General features: G+C 45.8%; 1 protein-coding gene across 1 annotated transcript in view; it reads right to left on the minus strand.

Annotated features, from left to right (window-relative positions):
- Positions 1–23,219, minus strand: part of PTPRF (protein tyrosine phosphatase, receptor type, F) — a 295,930-nt gene that overhangs the window by 109,831 nt on the left and 162,880 nt on the right. The window contains exon 5 of the mRNA XM_010582510.1: positions 115–303. Coding sequence (XP_010580812.1) covers positions 115–303 — 189 coding nt within the window. The remainder of the gene's footprint in view (positions 1–114; positions 304–23,219) is intronic.

Genomic DNA, 23,219 nt, shown 5'->3' on the forward strand with positions numbered 1-23,219 from the left:
AATTGGCATTTGGGTTTAGAATTGCATTTCAGGGAAAAAATAATAGCATCAAGGAAAGAGAAAAGGGAGGAAGAGTGAGGAGGTAGGGAAGGCTTACTTGCTTTGCTGCCTTACCCGAGCGGAGCTGCTTGATTCGCCCATTGCTAGTTGCAGTGTCAACAGGCAGGAAGTCCTTGAACCAGGAGATTTCAGGGTCAGGGTTACCGCTGGCAGCACAGAGCATTGTGGCTGTGCGGGCCTTTTCTACCACCTTCAGCTGCGGGCCCATATCAATGGTCGGGAAGCCAGCTGGGAGGTGGTCTTCTGCAAGAGGAAAAACCACACAAGGTTAAAGAGAAACATTCGGGCGCAGCAATGGTTGTAGTGACAGCAGTGCCATGGTACAGCATCTGTGTCTCTGCTGGAAAACAGCAGCCTGACTTCCCTACTGAGAAGGTTTTCAAGCCCTTAAAGCACATTAGGCTCTATAATGAGCATTCATTACACCAACAGAAGCTTCCACTAAATTTAACTCCGTTTAAATCAATTGCCTTGGGAAACGTCCATAATTTTCATTGATACGTAAGCGCCGTCTATTGTTGTTAATAATTCAGTAAAAGCAGGTATTTGCCTTTTTGTGGGAGGACTGAGTTGAAGATAACAGACAAACACAAAGCCAAATAGTTTGAGGCATCTTGAAAAACAACAGCTAAACAATAAAACCCCTTAGAATGATCCAGAGAGGCCCATTTTCTCTTTTTTTGACTAGGAACATTCTGTCACACTGGTAGGATAGACTGTAAATCTCTTCCTCATGCCCTCAAATCTGATTCAGAAGGCTTTTAGAAACTAATGAATGTAAAGGTAATGAGCCACACTGCTCATGAGCTGCCTTGCCAGACTGTGCCACACTGTGGCAAGCTCCTGGTGCATTTTCTGGGCTGCAGAGAGCAACAGAGGGGTGCGAGAAATGGCCAGTGCACGCTCTGGCATGTCTTACTGAAATACTATAAAACGAAGCACCCCATAACTGCTGAAACCATTCATACAGCAAGCACAAAAATAGTTAATTGGGTTTGCTGCTGCAGAGCACGCTCAGGTAGGCTGGGTGGAATACATTAGGCAGCCTTCACTGATAAGCCAAGGCATGCTCCAACATCATCATTCAATAGCAGCTGCAGAACAGAGCTCATTTACTCATTCTGTGGCAAGATGTACTGTACTCTGAGCCTGAACTGCAATCAAAAGGACATACTTTTGCAGAAAAAAAGAACTTGAAGAACATTAAGAAGCTTTTAAAGCACCGGAAACTCAATTATTTTCAGTATGTTTCTTTTTTTCCCTCTTTTAAGGGAACTTAAGCAAACCTTCTTCTTTGGCAAATCCAATTCTGCAAGGCTCCCAGCTCACTGCAGTGTTCAAACAAACAAGACCCCAGCACCTTCCCAAGTCCCAGAGGAGTCTGAACTTGCTGCAATCTGATTTTTCCTGCTATGACCACGCATCTGGAACCATACTCCTCACTCCTGTCAGGAAGAAACCAGCAATAGGCCACCTCAGGTGCTTCCTTCTACTCATACTGCCACACCTGCAGCACAAACGCAGCCTGTGGTGGCTACTCTTACATATTTCTCCCTAAGATCTCAGGAGAATTCTCAAGACGCTTGACTTGTTTGCAAATCAAGACTCTGTAGCACAAGGCAACATCTGCTGTAAACAAAACAATGCCCTGGAATATTATTTTTCTGTTTAGATGAGAGTGACTGTGAAGCATCTAAGGTTTTCTAAAGGAAAAAATAGTTCCTGATACTTATTGAAAGCACAAACCGTATTTTGCCTCCCAGACCGGCCTCCCTAGAAACCTCTCTCATCATGAGCAAACATAAATGGAATTATTTTTTTTAAATGAAAGGTACCACAAAAACTAGTTCTTTTTTAATTTGCTCTCCATTGATTTTCAGAGACAAAAGGTACATAGAGCTTAACTGGAATTACACCAGAGCCAGCATTCAGTAACAAGCAACAGAAGCACTCAATACTGAGCAACCACAATGCATACTCCTACATGGCTGAAAAGAAACAAAAGAAGGGTACACACAGAAGTACAGCATGGTATAGATTGAAAAGCAAAGGAAGATATAGGAAAAACAGTAAACAATGACATTCCCTTGGACTGAGGCCAAGTTTGCCTAAAGTGCAGCACCTTGCTACTTACTGTATTGAAAGCAGATGTTTACTCTGGGGAGGCTGAAACCCTGAAGTGATCTAATCTAATCATCATGATTACCATTGACAATCTTTTCTCATTTGTTCAAGAGTTTAAAAGAATGCACTGAGCTAAGTACCACCCAGTTAACTTCCTCCAAAGTCTGTGTGGAGGTTTAGCACATAGCTAAAGGCAAATCTGAAACCAGCATTTGTGCAAGACATCTCTTCCCATCTGCAATGATTCTTTGCCCACAGAAACAAGAGAAATCAGAAAATCCTTCACAGTGTCTGATCCACAGGTACACGACCAGTCTGCTGCACTGGAGGTGACTGTTCAGTCAAAATTAGCAGCTTGTGACGAGCCACAGACCAGCAGAAGTTATATGATCTAACCCTGACTTCGCCGGGTACAACAGAGAGACGCTGATTACAAAGATCCAGCAGCAAAGGTACCTCTGCTCTACTAGAAATCTTAGATCAAGTCTTTTCTGGACTCCAAAGAGACATACAGTGCTGCTCCCACACGATGCACCCCTGCAAGCCCAAGCCATTACAGAGCCCAGATGAGAATGCTGGGCACTCAGCATCTGGACAGAGGGCACAGGTTTCCACCATGTGATGACCCTCGCACCCCAGACCCGCGCCCAGCTGGACACAGGCAGAGGCAGGCATGCAAGGCTCATGCGGCACACAGTCTTCTCCCTCTTAACTGCACACAAGCCCCAAAACTATAGTGGCAAATGACAGTAGTAGGGAAGCAGTGTACCCTGTGTAGTCAGAGCCACAGCAGGTTCCCTGGGCTAGCACTGGTACCATTACAGCCGAGTTGCCATGCATGCCTGGAGATTGAAACCTGCCTATCTGCTATGGCCACACCACCACCAAAACTCAAGCAAGTAGCGCTGGCATGCCTGCATCTACAGAAACGCACAGGCAGCAGGACATGTTTGATCCCTTGTCAATCAAACATAGAGGCAACACCGGCGTTTAAGAGCAGCAGTGTGCTTCCAGGAGGCTGCAGTCCCAGGTCACATCACTGTGTGATGAGATGCCAGGGGAAATCTGACAGCCGGTCTCTGACAGCACCTCAGATACCTGGAGGCTGGGGTTCACCTGCTATTAGTTCTGGGGTAGCTCCAGGGGACCTGCACTGGGCCGAGGTCACAGTGTCCAGGGCTAAAGCTCAAGGGGAGGTCAAGCACCTTCTCCAGAGGTGATCCAAGGGCCTCAGGTACCAGTACCATCAGGAAATGGGGGACCTCAACTACTGCAGGTACTGTGTGGCTCTGGCAGCCCCCCTGAACCCTCCTGGAGAAGAGTGGCTGTGGAGAAAACCTGAGCTGGTCACACCACAGAGCACAGCCTGGCCCAGGCCCACACCTGCCCCGTCAGCAATGCTCCTGTAGAGATAATGGGGCTTCATTCCAGCCTGGCCTGGTGTTGCTGACTTCACTGGGACAGCAAGGGATGTCTCTGTGTTCAAACGCTACAGGCAACGATAGGAGTTCAGAGCTGTTCTTGCCTTGCCTTCCCCTCCGGCAAAAGTCTAATCTAGGTCTAATTATGAGACTCAGTCATGCCTCGGCTCCTTCTTAGCCCTTGCTATCTGTACTAACTTGTCCGCACATGGAGCTCCTCAGCAACAGCTATTCTCCTATTCATGCCAATACGTGGATACCCTTATTCTAGAAAATGAGTTTGTCAGCACTTGGTTTTATTCAAGGATAGCTAGTGTGCTTTTAATACACATTAAAACAGGCTATCAGTCTGCTTTCAAGCACAGACTATCGAAACCAGTTTTTCTTTCTGGGTTTCAGATACTTTCAGAAGGGGTGTATCTCAGGTAGGCATTAGGTAAGAGCAAGCAAAATCTGCGCACAAGCAGGAGATTTTTTTGGCATTGCGAGCTCTAATTCCCTCCATGGACTACAGCAGCAGAAGCAGGAATGACAGGAGAGCAGGAAGAGAGAAGCAGGAGGAGAGGAGAAGGAAACAGTGAGAGAGAAAAAACCGAGTTGGTTTTGCAATTACAAACTGAAACTCAGAAAATCCATGACCAGGCTGAGGTCTTGCTAGCAGCAGTCACTGAGGAGCCAGGAATGTCCCTCTGGCATCTAGCATGACAGCATACGCAGAGGATATCTCATGCTCACTTGACAGCTCCCTTTGCTAATCTGCTTTCTGAGGTGACAGAAATCTAACCCCCCTTCTCTTACAGCTCTTTTGTGCCACACATTTCCCATCTTTAAGGGAAAAGCTAAGGTAAGAAACCTTTCCCACAGCCCCAAAACCAGAGCTGAGACCTCCTTTAGAGCAGCTGCAACTACGTAGCTCATTCACCAGCTCCCCAGAAAACTACCTTTCTTGAGGATGCTGCCGTGAGACACATACGCCTTGGGGTGTCCTTATTTTCTGCATCACTCCAAATACCAGGTGATGATAAGGTACACGGAGGTAATTGCAATTTATGTGTTATGAGAAGCACGGATCAGCGCCAGCATAGAACAGTATGTGGATAACAGCTGCTTACAGCAAAGACCTGCAGAGGAGTCTGTGGTGAGCACAGCTGTTGATGGCTGAATCCTGCAGGATTACCCCCAGGATTTTGCTCAAAACTTGTAATCTTTCACAGAACAGAAAAGTTGGAGGGGTTGGATATCAGGTTCCTACTAGCGCAAACCCCATACAGCACTCACTGGTCTTGCAGCCACCCAACTGTGTTTTGGGGGCCAGATCATGACTTGGCACCTGTAAAACCTTCCCCCCACCACTGTGAACTTCCTCTGTGTCAACATAGGAAATGGTATTTTAGAAATGATAGTGAAAACTGCAAACATGTTTATGGGAGTTATTTGTCATATTCCTCTTCCTATAAAAGCCAGGCCTGCTTACTATCATGAGTCCAATTGTTCAGACTGTTGAGGGAGAGAAAAAAAATGACACCCAATATAATTCGGAAACAGCCAAAAGCAGCTTTTCTATATGTTACAGCTATAGCTGTGAGGTTAAATCTCCTACAATCTATCAAAACCACTGCCCCACTGGAAGGGGTGTTCTCAACTCATTTCAAGTGAGATATTGGGCCTTATTCCCACACAGGGCTGGAAACAGCTTATCTGGGCCACTGGCTTCTGCCAGCCTGCGTCAGCTGAGGAACTTCCAGCCCAACATCAATTTTAGGGGCTTGGTAGACGTGATAAAAACACAAAGCTGCTTTGTTTTCAATTCTGCCAGCTATCTGAAGCCACTCAGGAGTGTGCAGTGCTAGGGACAAGCCAGGAAATGGATTGAGGGCAGAGAGATCTCTGATAAATGTGTTTGACTGTGGTCAGCATTGCACAGGAGCAAGATACGAGTATCAAAAGTTATTCTACGTGCTCCCTACCCCCATTCAGTGAGGCAGGCTGCTGTCTCACCCAGTTCAAGTCACCAGGGCTGAACTGATCCTGGTAAGAGGTAGCAGTTTGACGCAATATAACACAGGATGTTGCAGGGGTAACCCTTGTCTGCTGACAGACTTGTATTTGATGGATCAACAGAATTACTTTACAAATTTTACAAGCTTCCAAATCTCCCTTTGAGACACTGAAACACGCTAGCAAATGCAAAATTATCAGTGCAAGGAAGATAGCCTGGGTAGTCGGCAATATTAACTAATGAAAGATGCAAGCCAGTAAGATCGTAAGCACACCACAATCCAGGACATCTGTTTGCTGAATAAACAGCCCTAATTCCTTCAGCACAGGTTACACAGCACTGCTATTCAATTACCGCAAGACAATCAAAAGCAGTCGAGCAATCCAGCAGCCCAGAACGGCATCATTTTACATGATAAGAAAACCCTGACACCGCTCTGTTCAGGTTCAACTGAAGCTGCACAAAGAGCATTTTATCAGCCATTTTGAGGCGATGCTTTCTTCCCGCATCCTTCTTCTTACAAAAGCCACCCTAAGAGGTGCACCAAAAATATTATCCAAATTCACGGTCTCCACAGGCTGCCCGGTGCCAGGCTACTGCCCATGCGGGGAGCGGCGGGAGGAGCGCCTTTGTGCATGCTCGCTGCCGGAGCCAAGTCTCATGCAGGCTAATGAATGCCCCGTCGACACTGGCACCGCCTTGTAATTGCCTAAGGAAAAGGTGGGGCAGTGAAACCAACCTGTTTCAAAGGCAGCGAAGTCTTAATTACTGGGTTAGCAAGTATAAAACAGTTTCAGGCAGGCAGAAAATACAAACAGTCATCTATTGATGACAAGGCTTTTAATGACAAATCTGCCGGTTTTGTATGACATCACGCCAACGTGACATGCTGAAGCTGCCTGCTGAAAATGGGGAGAAGGTCGCAGATGAATGAGTGGGTGTGGAAACAAGCTCCAGAAGGACTTCTCTGTGTCACAGTGTAACCACATGAATTACTGCACAAGAGCTTACAGTAAACAAAGTATTTGCTATCTCTTAGAAAGATCACAGCAGCAGCAAAACAGTTCACAAAAGAAAGAATCTGAGTCAGTCCAAAACAAAGAAAGTACTGTAAGGAAAATTCAAGAAAATACGAGACTAGACAAGGCAGAAGAGGATAAACTGTCAGGCAGATTCCCACCCTGGGGGCTCACGGCGTGGGAGCTCATGGGACCTGCTCTTTCTAGAGGTTATGAGTCCACAAAACACCGAACAGAGACAGTGCTACCCTTCAAGTGCCAGAAGGGCGCTCCTAATATTGTCCTTTCATGGCTGGACAGCAATTATCTCCATTTACAAGCCACCGATACCTTCTTGGTAGCACAGCTGGCCATTCCCAAGCATCTGTTTATCTCAGAAGGGAGCAGGACAGCTTTGCAGAGAGGCGGGTGCTCCCTAGAGCAAGACACAGCAGCCTCCCAGCTGGCTCTGATGGGGATTCAGCCCGTGCTCCTGCCAAGTCCCAGCACTGCTCCTCACCGTGCTCCCACGTGTGTAGCGGTAAGGTAACACACCGTCACTGCAGCAGCTTGTCACCTCCCCAGCGCTGAGCACCCTGCATTTGCTATGCACTGGCATCTAGTGCTCCCTCCCACCCAGGGCACAACCTTAGTTCTCCAGGCCTCAGGGGGCACTGCATCCCAATGGGATGAAACAAGTTGTTTCTCCCAGCCCTGAGAGTTGCTGTTATCATCCAAACAACCTTCAGGCCTCATGATGCCTCTTGGCCTGCCCCAGGGAACTGGCCAGGACAGAAGGTGGTGCCACAGATGCAGGGCCAGCCCTTCATTAGCAAATTCCCTTTGAGAAGCACTGCAGCATGCCACTACCAAAGCCCTCCAGGACACAGCAGCCATAGGTACCTCTAAGCTTCTCAAGGGCTAGCTAATCCAGTCTAGATTGAGGCTGGGACACAGAAAAGAGCCACAGCTCTAGAGGCACTGATGGAGGCAACAGTTGTCGCTCTCCAGCATGGCTGTCCCTTAAGCACAGCCCAAGGGAAGGTGTGAGAAAGGTCCCTCTGGGGAGAAAGTGCTCTTCCATGGCCTGCACTCCTTCGATCCAGGGTCTTCATAAACACTGCAAGATCTGCTGAGACGACTGAGCCTAGCCACAGCTTCAGTAGGGAACAGGCAATTCCCCTCTCTCCTTCAAAGATAACAGCTTGTGACCTGTGCTTGACAGAGGGCAACACAAAGATGATTAACAGCTGCTGAAGCTGACTCAGAGCAGACCAAAAGTAAGTACTCAGTCACAAACTTGGGCAAATTAAAGGTTTGCACCTACAACCCACTGTTTCAGTTCTTAGTTAGGGATCTTCCTAAGTAATAACAACTTCTGCTCAGTATGTGTTAGCTGTAGAGCCTACCATCAGCTAGGAGACTGCAACCCATCCTGGAAGAAAACAATTATTTACACCTTTATCAGATTAGATTGCAACAGTCTGAGATGTCATTTACAAAATTGCTACTACCACATCATCCTTCAGTCACCCTGGCTGCTACTTCTTGCTTTCCATTCTGGCTTCCTTGCAATGACAGTCACATTTGCAGTCTTGGTCCTAAACTCAAGTTTTTCCAAGGCTTAGGCCCAATATATCTAAAAGAGCTAAAAAACCCAAGAAGGAAGATTATAGGAGAAGCTTATCTGCTCAGGCTAAACAAGCTCTGTGCCACAGGGCAGAGCCTCTCCAAGCTGATGACACAGCCTCTCAGAGTGGTGGGAAGCGTGACGTAAAGCCCCTTAAGAGGTGAGGACCAACCTAGACCTCCTGCTCCAGATCCAAGCCCACTGTTCTGCCATGAACATAGAGCAATGTCCACAGACAACTCAAAGCCAAAGACACATCAAAACAAGCATTTTCCTGAGAGACCAGAGAAACTAGTCGCTCATGTTAATGAGGTACTAAAAAGAGCTTAGATTGTATGGCACTGAAAGTCATTTAAGGGTTCAGAGTATAGCACAGCAGAAACTACAGCAAGAAATGTCAAGAATGTGGGTGAGGAAGAGCTTACACACAAGTAAAACAGATCATATCTGCAAGATTCCTTGCCTGAGCAAGTGTCCCTTTTTTAACCCTTGTTTGGTGAGAGAAAAAAAATGTTTTTTTATTTCTTCCCCCCAAATTACAGCATAACTTTAAGCAGGTAAAAATAGAGTTTTGTGGGTCATATCCAACAGCTGATAAATAAGCCTAGGCTCTTTCAGCAAGTATTACTTACAAAAACCCCTCATCAGCTGGAAGTATGCATTGAAAAAACTCACAAAAGTTCTTTAAACACAATGAATTCAGAAAGGTTTTGCAGCCGACTATTAAGACTCTGTAGTAAAGGAACAGTAAAAGAAGACCATGCTGTGCTTTCAGGCAGGACTGTGCCATTTGTTGGTACCAACTGTTGAATCTAACTGCCTGCAAAACTGTTTTCAAACCATTGTTTCTTTTTAATATTTTATATTGAGAAATACAACATAACTATTGACACTGCACGTTTCCTTGTGACAGAATATATAAACACACTCCCACTAAAACAAACCCAAAACTTCAGTCTTTTCAGAGAAAAGCATGGAAACAACTCTTACTTGTATTCTAAGTCATTTACTAATCCCCTGCATTTTCCATACTGCTTCACCTGCACTGATGTGATATGCTATTAGCATAGAGATTTTCATTTTTTAAGATGCAATCAATAATGCATTTCCATATGCCATTAAATCCAATGTGTGGTTAAATTAATGGAGCATTTGACTTTTGAACCATGTATGTTTGGTTGCAGCTCAGTGCAGGAAAAAATGCATGAGAACTGAATTAATCTGACAGCAGAGCTCTCCCACGCTTTCTAACATCGAGTTTCAGATTAAAGTGAAGCATTCCTGCTGCCACTCAGCTGGAATACTAAATCTGTTCATTTCCACTTCACAGGCCAGAATGCAAGATTTTCGGTCACTTAACTCCTACTGAAAGGGCTAGATCGTGCTAAAATCTGATTTCTGTTTAGCTCCTGCAGCCTGTCTGCATCATTGCCAATCCAGCACCTTCTCCTCCTGTGGGGGAACATCACAGCCTGCCAAAGCAATAGTGGCCGGCAACTCTCAAGCAAAAACTTTAAGATTAGGGATGGGAAAAAGTTGTACATTTTGACAAAATACCCTGCTGAAAAAGCCTTCTTTTCTAGCAATTGTTCCAACGTGGGAAAGAAAAAGCACTGCCTTTCCTTGCATCTAAGCTACTGAAAAAGGAAGGTATTCAGACAACATGGAAGAGCAATGACTGTTGACTTTTTAAGCATAATCACTGTGATATTACTTGAGAGAGGAAAAGAACTCCCTCTTGTCTGTCTTTCACCCTCCCCAAAATCCCCAAACAAAAACTCTTGAGAACATTATAAATATTCTGGGAATATTAGCTTGGAAATTGAAACTTAAGATTGTACTGGGGACGAGCTAGAGAGTCATTAGAGAAAGGACAAAAATATTCTACTTCCGGCATTCACAACCAGCCAGTGCTTCAAAAGGAAAACAAAGATTCCCCCTGCCCCCAAAGAATGCCCTCAAGAAACACCTCTTTGCTTTCTGATCTCAGAGACTAAACTGAAAATTTAAGGCAACCTCCAAAATCACCAAGCTATGGGATGGAGTGGCTCTGTGATGCCGTGAGAGTTTGAATGCCAAAGCTAGCAATCAAGGCGTGTGGGTGTGGGAAAGGAGGACAAACACAATTCTTACAAAAACAAGGCTCCTCTGCAGCAAACAAGCTGAAAAGCACCACCCCTGGTGCTCAACAGCCTGCTCTTCTCTCCACCTCCCTGTATTGCCTCTCCCTTACCCTATGCCTTTTCTGCAGCACCATCCTTTCCTGCCACTGCCAATAAATTCTCATGCATGTGGCTCTGTCTGCCATTTCCTTAATTGTAGCAACCTGTGTTTTGAACAAATGTTCAGAAACTGTATCAAAATATTCTTAATAAGTTAGCAAAACTAGTACATAGAACCAGTTCCAGTAAAGGCCAAAATAGTAAAACACAAATTAAATTTATAGTCCAAGGCATCATTTCTTTATAGTATTAAAAAAACCCCAACCTTTAAGAAAATATTCATATATTGACATCAGGTACCTCTGTGAAAGCTTCTCACGTACCTTTTCTCAGAGAAACTATTTTCAAATGAAACAATAAATGTGAAGTTTCAATGCACTTGTTCTATTGCAGTCAGCTCAGTCATAGAGGGTCTGCAAGCATGGAAATTACTCGCTAATTGTATGAAGGGCTTTAATTTAATCTGAACTCCAGACAGATCAGTGATACGGTAAATCACTGCTTTCCATTCAGAAGTTTTAAAATACTCTATCACAGAAAACATCTTGAGATACTGGGTAACTAACTTTATTTACTTGGTGGGGAAGTGACTTCTAGAAAGGGGAAAAAAACACAGCAAGACTTGACCAGAGTCAGGGACAAAAATATTCTCTTACTATGAGTTTTATGTCTTATATTAAGCCATCACTTTTAGAAGGTCCATTAACTGCACTGGCTCCAACATCACTTTAGATGGAGACTCTGGTTACCTTAAGAGTCTTTCAGAGACCATAAGTAGAAAGGCCCCCAGCAAAAGACCCATAGCAAGCCTACGGCTATATGCAAACACAAATAAGACATTGTTGCCCGACAAGTGATGGTTTTTAATGCTGGGATGATGTAATTGATCAGAGTTTAACAGAGGACATACTCTTCTTTCTACAGATAGCAAGTGTTGCAGAGGCTCAATATCCTATTTACTGCTTTGCCACAACACCCATCTTTTCAGAAAGATGTGCAATAAAAGGAGTGGCTGACAATTTCAGCCAAGGCTTTAAACAAATCCCCAGTGCAGGCCCTCATGAATTAAAGAGCACGCAACAGATAAATGGAAAGCTGGTAGTGAAACCACATCAAGGCCAAGTGGATAAAAAAAAAAAAAGGGCACCTCTTGGCTCCTGTGGTACTCATCTTAATACAAACCAAATGCAGGAGATCAGCTGAAATTCCTTTGCTGTTGAAGGAAAATGCATTCCCAAACATTAGACATATTTGCTGTTAGTCAAAAGTTCATTTTATTAAATGAGCAGTACAGAAATTGTGGGTTTCCCTACCCCTCTTCCCTGGCACGTGAGGAGGCCTGCAGAGCTCAGTGGCATGGTACTCCTCCTTCCCAGGTGGAAGGATGTGTTTTCCTTAAATATGGTCCCTACCTTTTCCTCCAAAACATTACATCTACCAGATACAGACCAAGAAAGCTAAACAGACACCTGGATTTGGCAAGCTTCAGCTTCACTATGCTGGAAAATTAACTTAAGGAAAGCTTTAAAAGGATTTTTCCCCTCTTGAAAATGGAGAATAGTTGGCTTTGAAGTTTTAAAGACAATCTGCTATTTTTCCACTGCAATGTAATTCCAGGTTTCTTTAGAAAGATCCCTGCACTAGCTCCACACTCTACTTGTTGGGAGGAGCAGTCCCCAGAGTAGCTGTTGAGGTTTCCTTATTTCCTTTTCTTTTTCAAACGGGAAATCACAGGAAAGGAGGAGAAAAAGGTAGCCACTGTGGACTTCCCAGGGCCTTCTTGTGCAGTAAAGTCAAGGTTCAGGATAAACAGAATTGAGAACAGCTATGAGGGGATGTCATGCTCTTGCCCTGTGCGAGTTTTGTTTCATTCCTGACTGACTGGCAGGCAGCATTCGACAGACAGGGGCTAAAGCACCATGAGGTTGCAGGTCTCAGAAAACGATTACAGGGGAATTGAGTGCATGAATTGGTTTCTCCCCCTTGCTCTGAACCATCTTTCCTTCTGCCCCTCACATATACACATGGCTACAAGTGTTCCTGCCAGCCCTGTTTTGGTGTTTTGATGCAAGATACACACAGCCTGGCTTGCCAGCGGTTGTTCCTACAGGACTTTCTAGGCTCACCCTTCCTTCAAACCCTCAGATGTTTACACTGAGCGCTTTACAACAAGGACGGTGTTACTGTGTTTTCCTTTTCCTGGTGCCTGTGAAGTAGCCAGCCCTGCTGCGGGACGTGGCACATCCACCCTGCTCTGTAGGTACATGTGGGGGTGGCTGGCTGGCCGTGACCAAGCAGTCCCGCACACTTTCCCAGGTTGTCAGCACGGAGGTGTTGCATTTCGAGCCATGTGGTCGCAGTACGCGCTTTTGCTACTGCTGCCAACTCAGGAAACCGCTGCCGCCTCTTTCTTTAACCCAGCTCAGGTTAGACCAGATTTTCTGGTACAGATAACAATTGTACTATTTACATTTCATACACCTAAAGGGAAGACACCCTGGCTTCTGCTAGATCAGATGTCTTAGAAGGAAGCTCAAAGACTAAAAAGCATATAAAAGCCACAGCAGCCTCTCTGACCTGCTCCAGCGCAGCCCAGGTGATTTTGTCTGCACAGACTGCCCAAGCAGCTGACACGCACCGAGCAGCTCACTGCAAGGTGTCAGAAACGATAAAGCAATACCACGGTTTGATTTACTGCCAGGCAAACACCAGCTGGCAGTGACCACACACGGAGAGGTCAGGCAGTGCTGTCCTTTATTAGCATGTCAACGATTGCTGCGCTAACGTGCTCACAGATTAGACTCCCAAAGTTGGAAGCGTGAGCATGCTTGGGTGTAACTAATTGGAAATAGGCCCTGAATTCCTAATAACCAAAGTTATGGTCCCTGGGATTTATGCCAAATTAAAGACAATTAATTCTTCTCTCTTGATTATTACACACCTTAATAGCTCTGTCCTTGAGTCAGTTCCATCCTTGATGTGCGGAGCCCTTTAGCTCAGTCTCTAAAATTTGATGTGCATGAAGAACAGTTAATAAGAAAGTTCTGAATCAAATCCGAGTTACTGTATCAAACTCTGTCATGTTTTACAACAGTGAAAAAACAATTGGATTCAAAGCCTACTTCAGATCCTAGATTATAAAGGCATTTGCTGCATAGCCTCTGCACTCTAGTCTTTAGAGGCCTTAAACAATTCCACGTTCCCCTTCAAGATGTTCTTTTAAAATATCACATGGTAGTATATACAGATAATCAGGATTGTTTTCATTAAATGATTTCAGTGAAGTTCACTGGCTTTATTTGATATACAAAAGACTATTTAACCTTCTCCCAAGATACTCTACTGATGTAATTACAAGCAAGAGATGAGGCACGGCTCTCCCAGATGCAACCACTAACGGGAAAGAAAACTTTCTGCTAAGCAGAGGCTGCTCTAAGTCTTTCCTAGAGGATGTAAGAGGCAGGTATCTCCTTGCAGATAACAATACTGCAAATCTTTATTTCCCCAGCTCACTATACAGTGCACAGGCCACTGGTGTCGGAAAGTAGAGGAAAAGTTAAGAGTGAGTGTGTATTTAAGGTAAAATAACTGCTCGCGCTCATGTCTTGGGCATCCCTCGCGCGCTAAGTAAACAAGACCATATGTCCCTTTTCAGAGCATCAACAGCAAACCCTGCAGCAGGGCATGCTGTGCTGAGGCCCTAAAGACATAGCTGTGATTTTCAGAGCTGATGGGGGCTCCAACCACAAGCTCGCCTGGGATGCAAGAGGACACACTTGCCAAGGATAGAAGTGGAATTGTCTGAATCTCAGCTGCCCGCTTTACTGAGCTGACAACTAACAAAATGCCAGGAGGAGACACCCTGCACAATGAGTCTCTGATGTTGGAGATGATCACGGGGGCCCCAGACTCCCTGGGAAAACATCATCTTTCCTTCCAGACAGGGGTTTTTAAACCCATGACCTGCCTGAGGGAAGACAAAGTAGGTCCCTGTCCTATCAGTGAAAACCAACACAGTCCCAGTCTTCTCCAGACGGCCCTCAGTCTCCTAGTGACCAGTCCTGTGTCTCAGCAGCTGGAGGAAGATCTCAGGGGTTTCTCTAGGAGACAGAAATGGCAGGGAAACCACAGACCCATGCAATCTGAGCTGCCTGTTCCCGAGGCTTGCACACCGCAGACGAGGCTCTCTTGGCAGACAGTCAGCTGTTGGGATTTTCACCACATCTCCCCCACAGCAGACCTGAGGCAGATCTCTGCAGAGCCCACATAGAGGAAATCACTCCCTGTGACAAAGTAGGAGGGGAATGTCCCAAACAAAGCCATGAATGTTGCCATGTGAGAGCTGAAAATCCAAGTTTCATGCTGCCTGTTGAGTACTTGATCTAAGGCTAATATGACTCTCCAAAGCATTTCACCACCCAGGTTTCTTCTCCTTCTCTCTTTCTGCTGAACTCTGCTCAGCGACATACCTGATTCCATGCCTTGAGACAGAACGGTTCATTCTAAAAGAATGGAGACACTGGAAAGAGTTGGGGAGAGGAAGTCTCTAAGGTAATGTGAGGGCAGGGAGAGCAAGCAAGCTCCTCTTTAACTTGTGGCTCATGAACAACCACGGTCTGCTACAGAACAGCAAATAAACGCAATTTCGCCTTCCCACACATGCAAGCAACAAGCAAAACCAGCAAAGTAAATGAAGCAAGCAAAACCACAATTTTTATTTGGTGCCATGAGACAACATTACACTGGATAGTCTACGTATTTTTTTCAGAGAGATCAGAGAGCCCTTGGATTAAAACACCCGAGAAACCCTGGTTTGGGAAATAGGGCCATACCAGGCTGTGAAGCTGGGCTGCCACATGCACAAGCTTTGGACCCAGACCGTGACACACTGAGAACAAAGGCAAAAGGTTGATTCTCCCCGGCAAACCACCTGCAAACAGAGTAACAGCATCATCTTACGTTTACACTGAGAATGGAAATTAAATTAGCAAGTAGATTTTGATCATGAAGTGACCTTTAAAAATGATTGAGAGAAGAAAACATTAGCCACCGCTATTTGCTCTGATACAGATCCCTCCTGAAGACAGCTTTGTGTGCAAAATATTATTGCTAATTTATTTCATGTTTTCAAACTGCTTTTAAGAATTTAAGATGACTCTTATTTTCTCATCTTTTCATAGACAAGCTTTGCTGTCTTCTTTTTTCATATAAGCACAAATTGGGAAAAGTGCTGTAGCTGAACTTAAAAGAACTGGACAATTTTATGATGTTTAATAACATTTGTAGCTATAAAGGCTAAAACCACTAAGGGTAATGAAATCTCATGCTCTGGCGCTTAAGGTATTCTCTTCCTCTTGTCCCACATGCTGAACCGTGAAAACAGTTGATGTCAGTATGGGAAGGAGAAAACACATTCTCCTTGGAGACACCCACAGGGGCTGACTACCATTGGAGGTCAGTCACAGCCAGCCAGACTCACGGCAAACTGCTGCGCCCTGCAATCTCTTCTCACTCAACTGTATTTATGACCACTGTCAACATACTAACAATGACAGCATTCATCGCACAAATCTTTAGAAGTTTTCCAAATGAAAGTGGGCTTTTCTTTCTTCCTGGCTTAAGCAGGGTTAAAGAAAGATTGCCAAAAATTACACCTGGTTTATGGCTTCAACAACCACGTTTTCTTTTGGCGCTCTCATTGTACCTTGCTGCTTCCTCACTTACATAAAACTGCAGAGATTATGCAGAATTCATGTCTGCCTTGTGACAAGCTCTTTTAAAAGTCAATACCATTTAGAATCTGCTTTGACCTTGCATTTAGACAGACATAATACCATGTACGACTCCATCCTGCACACAAACTCCCTTAATTCACATGTCAAGACAGACAAGGGTTTTGACCGCTAATGCCTTCTCTTTGCATGCGAGGCCAGATTTGCCTAAAGACCAAATTAGGGCAGGCTTGCACTTTCAAAATTTGGTGACCTCTTATAGTAGCCATCTTTTTTTTTTTTTTTTTTTTTTAATTAAAACCCCCAAACATTGACACAGTGTAATCATTGAGCTGTAGACCATGAACCATTTGTTAGTATCATCTCTAAACCATTCCATCCTTCCAAAGGTTTCAGACATTGGATGAACCACGGCCACTTATTCTTTTGCCTTTCATATCTGATATTTTAAGTATTTAAGCCTGAACTATCTACCACGTTATAAAGGATGCCACAGAGAACAAGGTGGCAGTCAGGTTGTACCACATGATCCAGTAGTCCTTTATGAAGCTCAGAACATCACAGCACAGAAGATATGAAGTTCCAGCAGTTTTTCCACTTCCCATTCTCTGTTGGCTGCAGTTTTATACCACTGCCTAAATGCATCTAGCCCAAATCTCTTCACTCCATTGCCCTATGTCTCTCTCCACAATCCAGTTTTGTTGGGAATGGTGGCACAGTCCACCTCTGCCAGTCTGTCCCTCAGGAACACACCCTGCTTTCTGAAACAATCTCCTATGAAGGACAGTATTTCATCTGGCTTTTCCCCTTTCCAGACCAGTCTTTCCAGCTATTTATCCACTTACATAACACCATCTGCATCAAATGCCAGCAGCATGTAATGGAAAAAAGCATAAAAAATACTGTCCAGTCCTGACCACCTGCCTGTAAAACTCAGTATTCCTATAACTGGCTGTTTCGTTACTGTCTGTATTTTAGTCAACAAAATAAGACTGAAATCTCATATATTGTCACTACCTCAACTGTCAGGAAACACAAAGTTTCCACATCTGTGCACAAGAGGCAGGGAGCAGCCCACAGGAATGGGGGGTCTCCTTCACTTGAGCTGTTCAACTGGCCCCACGGCTGTGGGGATGGAGAGCTGCCATGTCCCCATCTGCCAGTTTCAGGAGGGGATGGAGCCCTTTGGTGGAGTGCAAGAAAACACAATTTTTCATAGCACCTGGAACTAAGCAGGGGTGTAAAGAAAAGTACAAGCAGGCAGGGAGAAATTAATTGTGTTTGAGGGTTTGGGGACATCCTGGGAGCAGAGAGTGCACTCCACAGCTCACAGGGGTCAGCCACGTCCCCATGCATCTCCCAGCTGTGGTGAAAAAAATCTGCTGTTCCTAGTGTGGAGCGGAGAGATGGCAAACACTACTCTGAGCGTTTTGAGCAGGTTGCAACAGGCTGTGGCTCTGGTGGGACAGGTTTGTCAGCACTGCCCGATCTGCCTTCGCTGACAGCTACCCGCAGGCTGATCTGAACACGAGGAGGTGTGGAGGTCTGGGCAAGTGAGTTGGTCCGCTGCATGCCCCCAGGCTGAGGAGATTGAGCAAAGCCAACTGGCTGCAGCATGCCACGACCAGGAGGCTGCAGGCACTTTGTCTTGCCTGGCTTTGTATTAGAATTGGACTAAGTGAGCTGATCAGTTGAATGATGAGCACAATTTGTCAAGGCGACCTGCAAAGCAAGCCACAACCTGCAAAGCAAGTCCCTCCTTGCCATCATATGGAGGTGCTGGAGCCTCTCTTCGCAAGGACCATGCTGCAATCCCACCTGCTGCCGCTTTGTGAAGAGCTTCTCATAAACTTGCCCATTTGCAAGCCGCGTGCAACACAAGGCATCGCTGCAAACTCATAATTAAATTCATTACTCCATACAATTTTAAGTCATTCTTCAAATAATTACAGTAATTTGATAAGCAGAAATCACATAAACCTGCTGCAGTTTTATCTCTCCCATTTGCTGTCTGAAGGAAAATGTGTGAGTAATAGTCGGATGATAACAGTCTGGGTTATGCAAGCAAAACAAAATTAATATGATCCTTACTCAAAAAAACCTAAAATAAAACGAAACCAATGACACCTTAGGCAGTGTGGGGTGGGAGCGAGGGGAACAGCAACAGCCGAAGGGAGCGCGAGGAAGGCGACGCCGGGCTGGCCACGCTCCCCACGCCTGCTGCGGAGGTGGGATGCTCCCCGGGGGCAGCCGACCTGCAGCTATTGCTCCTCTCTCCTGGGAAAGTCAGGTAACCTTGGTAACTCTGAGGCCCAGCGAAGGCAAGGGAGGCGGGAGGCGAAAGCTTCCTGCAATATTCACGGGACCATGACAGAACATTCATTAGTGCTCTAATGTCAGGAGGAATCAGCAGCCCAGGCGGCCGCACCGCCCCACTCCGCTTCTCACCTTGTTTATGAGGTTCCTGACCTTTCCTGCTATGAAGCCGGCAAGTCAGCAAACTGCAGCTCGCGGCGCACTGAGGCACGGGGAGGAAATAGCAATGAAAAATTCACACCTGCTGGCTTCTCCGGTGAGCTTGAACTTGCAAATCGAGACCCAGGGAATGAACAGCATGCGCCGTCTCTTGCGGGCCCTGGCTGTCCTTTGGGCTCACCTGCCTCCCAGGCTGCTGAGGCGCCTTCAAGCAGATGCAAATCCACCGCAGGCATGAACGCTGTAAGTACCAGGGCACCCACCATGATGTGGCCGCAAGGACGGTGTCAGCACCCTGCTTTGCAGTGGGCGCAAACAGAGATAAAAAGAGGTGGAACCCGAGGCTACGCATATGGCGTGATTAGTACAGACCCCAACTCCCTGAGTGCCTTGTGTCCTGTTCCATCTGCATGACCACAAATTCAGCGACGGAGATGGCAAAAGCCCTCTCTGTACAGCCACAGGCTCTCTGAACCCCACCAAACAATGTTAGGCGACTAAAGAGTTAATAAACCCAAAAGGGCCAGGGATGAGTTTCACTAGAGATAAGGAAACAAGGAGCATGCTAGGCTGAAATAGAAACATAGACCGGCTGCAAGATCAGTAAAGAGAAGGCCAGAGCTGTGGTTACTCTGGTGCTTGGATTAAGAGCTTCATCGCGTTTCTGCAATCAGATCTGATGATCCCACCAAAGGAACAAAGGGAAGGCTCCAGGCTCTCATTTCACAGAAGAGCGAACGAAGAGTCATCAATTTTCTGAAAGTGACTTTATGCCTCGTTAAGAACCATCTAAATTATATACAAGATGACTTCCAAGTAATGGAAAAATGAATCTGCAGACAGTCCTTTTCTTTCCTTAAGGATGTGTCTCCAACCAGACTGAAACCAAACACTTGTTTCGGGGAGAAAAAATTCCCATCGCTACAGGGAGATATTTCAAAATGAGCACTTCAGTTTTAAATGCAGCTGCACCTTTCATGCTCCTCTTCTTCCCCTAGAGCTTGGAGCACCCTGGCCAAGAAAAGTGATTCAAGTCCTAAGCACCACACATAATAAGCAATTTACGAACTCAAGCAAGATTAGCTTTAAATACCACACTTTCCAGAGGAATCAATCTCAATGTGGCAGCTCCACAGATTTTTTTTTTAAAAGATCTTAAAATGAAAGAAATTTCACATCCTTAATTCTGAAATTAAAAAAAAAAAAAAGTTTGCTGCATAAGCAAGTTCAATGCAACATAAAAAGGGGAGGAACAACACACTGAGACTGGGACAAAACCCCACACATTCTTTTAGCATGTATTTTACCAGCTGCTAAAATCAGAGTCAATTATGAGTGCATGAAAGAAAAATCTATCACAGAGGCTGCACCTCCTTCCACCACACAGCCACAGCCCATGACCCTTGACAAGGTGCTGGGGCCAACCTCATGGCTGCCCAGGTGCTGGTGTGGCTCTGCTGCTGCCCTCCATCCCTGGAGCCACACGCCACGCTGGGGACAGGCGTCATCTCTTCCTTGTGAAGCTGATTCAAAACCGGAGCATGTCACCAGGAAGAACGATGGATTCACCACTGCTTGGGATCTTTCAGAGGAGATTAAAACAATTATAAAAAGTTCCGTCCAGTCTGCCAGAGAAGCTGCATCACTAGTGCATGTGTGTAGAAAAAGGAGTTTGGGCTTGTTGGCCTGAGGGTGCTGCCTGGTTTGGGAAGCCAGACTGCCGAGCCACAGCACCCGCCTTGCTGAGTGGGCCGGAGGCAGGAGTGGATATTTGTGTTGCCCCCAGCACACGTGTGACAGCTGCAACAAGACAACTTCTAATCAATTCCCATAGCCTAGGGCTTCAGACAACTGTCTCCTTTGCTCAGGGAGGAATTTTATTTGCAGTGTGTCCGTGGTTTTGCTTCCTTCCCAGCTTTCCTTGAAGCAGCAGAGAACAGCTATAGGTACACCATGGGCTAGAGAGAGCAATGGTTGGGGGTGATCCCATGAAACCTGCAGAAAGCAAGGGGATCAGAAATACTAATGGATCTTTGGGGAGAGAAAGCAGACGAGGACAGTGGGAGCGGGAGGAAGGGCTGCTTCCCCACCAGAGCAGACCAGTGCAGCTTGCAGGGATGGCACGAGCCCCTTGCGAACACCTCCTTGCCTCCTGGAGGCCTGGGCATCAGCGGCTCCCCTGAGGCTCAGGCTCACCAGCTGTGCCTGGGATGGGTTCTTGTGCAATGAGATGCCCGGGTGTATCGCAGGACTATCTGGTGACTGCCTGAGATGTGAGGACATCGGGACAGATAACCTAATCTCCCTTCTGATCCCATGCTACGGAAATCTCAGGATTCTGCTGACACGGCAAAACTGGCAGCAAACTGCTATTTCAGCTGTGGGTTTCCACTGGGGTCTGTAATCAATATGAACAAATCAGGCAGCAGGAAACAACTGCTGCCATTTTGGCTGCTTTAACCAGATCTGATCCTGTGTCCCTGCCAGAAAACAGTTAAAAGCCCCAGCTCGGGTGACGGCAGCGAGTCCCCCGCAGCCCCCGGACAGGCCCAGGCTGCCGCTGGCCCTGCCGCTGAGGCTGCTGCTGGGCTGGCAGGGCAGCTGGCAGAGCACTGCAAGCCTGCGGCGCTCCAGACATTTGTCACAATTATTGGGGATTTACGAGGACAGGGATCCTGTCAGTTGTCTGTAATTTCACTCTGAATGATACCCCTCTCCGTAGGCAGTAGTCTCTGAATTAAGCTACCCTGGAGGGAGAAAGGGAGATGTCCCCATTGAATGCCTCTTTGACAGACACGTCACCTAAACAAGCTCTTCTGCACAGGTCCCAAACGCCTGCGGGGAGCCTTGGAATAAGTTAGTGTCCAAAATTCCCAGCCCAGCAGCACGTCTCACAGCGCTGTGACGAGATGGCTCCTGGGTGCCAAAGACCGAGCCCAACCCACTGCAAGCTGGCACATGCCCCATCTTGGCCACACTGGGGATGTGCACAGGTACTCAACCCAAAGAGCACAGGGATCTGCATTAGCTGGTTGTCTTTGCATGGGATTGGCAGCTGCAACTACTAGGAACAGTTGCCTGTATAAATCTCCAAGCCAGCAAAACCAACACCCCCAAAAACACAGTACAAAACACTTTAAAGAGGAGGGATACCACGTGGTAACAGACGCATTTAATTGAGACCCTACCTGCAGCTGTCCCATATATACACATTCAAAAACCACACTGCCCTGCTTCAATTTGCCTAATATCAGTTTTGTACTACAGCAATACAGCAAGCACTTTGCTCCCTTTGCTAATTACAAAGCCTTAGAACAATACCTGACGGCAGGCAATGATTTTTGCTAATGTAACAGCTCATCTTTTCCATTCCTGAAACTCTGCAAGAAGGAAGTACTCTGGGGGGAATACGTAATCTAGTAGAAGGCATGCCATGCACCTCTTTCTATGAAACTATAATCCTAAGGCTTCATAGTTCACACACTTCCACTTATTGTACTACAGAGGCACTTTTCATACTAGCAGAAATGCTGTACAATTAATTTCATAATCATCAAAAATGTTTTTAAATAGGTGTTTTTAACAGTTGCACTAGATTGTCTATAATTTTTGTTATATGGCATCATGGTAATTCTTTCTGTGGGGCTACATACTGAGGAACAGACCGGTACCACTATTGCTGCTCTTTGGATCATTAAACTTCTATCTTCTAAAGCAATCAATTCTTGCTAATTCATGTTTAACTTTTCATAGATGATTATATGAATTCTAATACCCATTATTTCATGTGTGTTTTCAACAGTCTCGAGTTTCAAGAGCACATCAGTATCACCATAACCTCCCATGGGATACTCATTTGGGGACATTAATTTTTAATGTCCTACAGCACCTACAGCAAAACCAAATTCCACAAATCGTATTTCAGTGGTATGTATCTACCCAGGGAGACTGGCCAGTGACTGCATATTTATGACTGTAATTAACTGCCCTATTTTCAAGTGGAAGAACCACCTTGTACAGGGTACTGACTAAGGAGAAATTTTGAAGGGAATCTAAAGTCAAATAAATGCATATTTTGGAGATAGCAGAGAAAAGACTGTAAATTCTCACAGCCTTCCTAGAAAACTGTATCTCAAAGCATTCTAGTTGAATTCTCCATTTAGTAATCTGTATTTGAGTACTTCTTAGAGACTGGCTGGCTATATTTAAAAATATTCATGACAACCTTTTTTTTTTTGAAGCTGAAGGAGCTCCAGAGCATCCCTGGCAGACAGAGCTTATAAACTGCAGCAGGGACACAGAGAAATCTTGCAGAGTTCACAGTGCAAGAGAGGGAAAGCTGCTATGCCGAGGCAGCATACACAGCTTATTAAACCCTGCAGGTCCAAAGAGAGTGGGCAGGATTGCCAGTCCCGAGTAATGCACAGCTCTGTATGAACAGGATTTTAGTTAGTACTACTGCCTTGCACAGCTTCTGCCCATCACTGCTGGGCGTCTACAACAAAGCTGCTGCCTACTCCCCACGCAGCACATCTTCTCCCCAAGCAGCACAACTTCA

The sequence above is a fragment of the Haliaeetus leucocephalus genome, unplaced genomic scaffold (genome assembly GCF_000737465.1).
Source record: "Haliaeetus leucocephalus isolate CR32 unplaced genomic scaffold, Haliaeetus_leucocephalus-4.0 Scaffold848, whole genome shotgun sequence".
NCBI classification, from domain to species: domain Eukaryota; kingdom Metazoa; phylum Chordata; class Aves; order Accipitriformes; family Accipitridae; genus Haliaeetus; species Haliaeetus leucocephalus.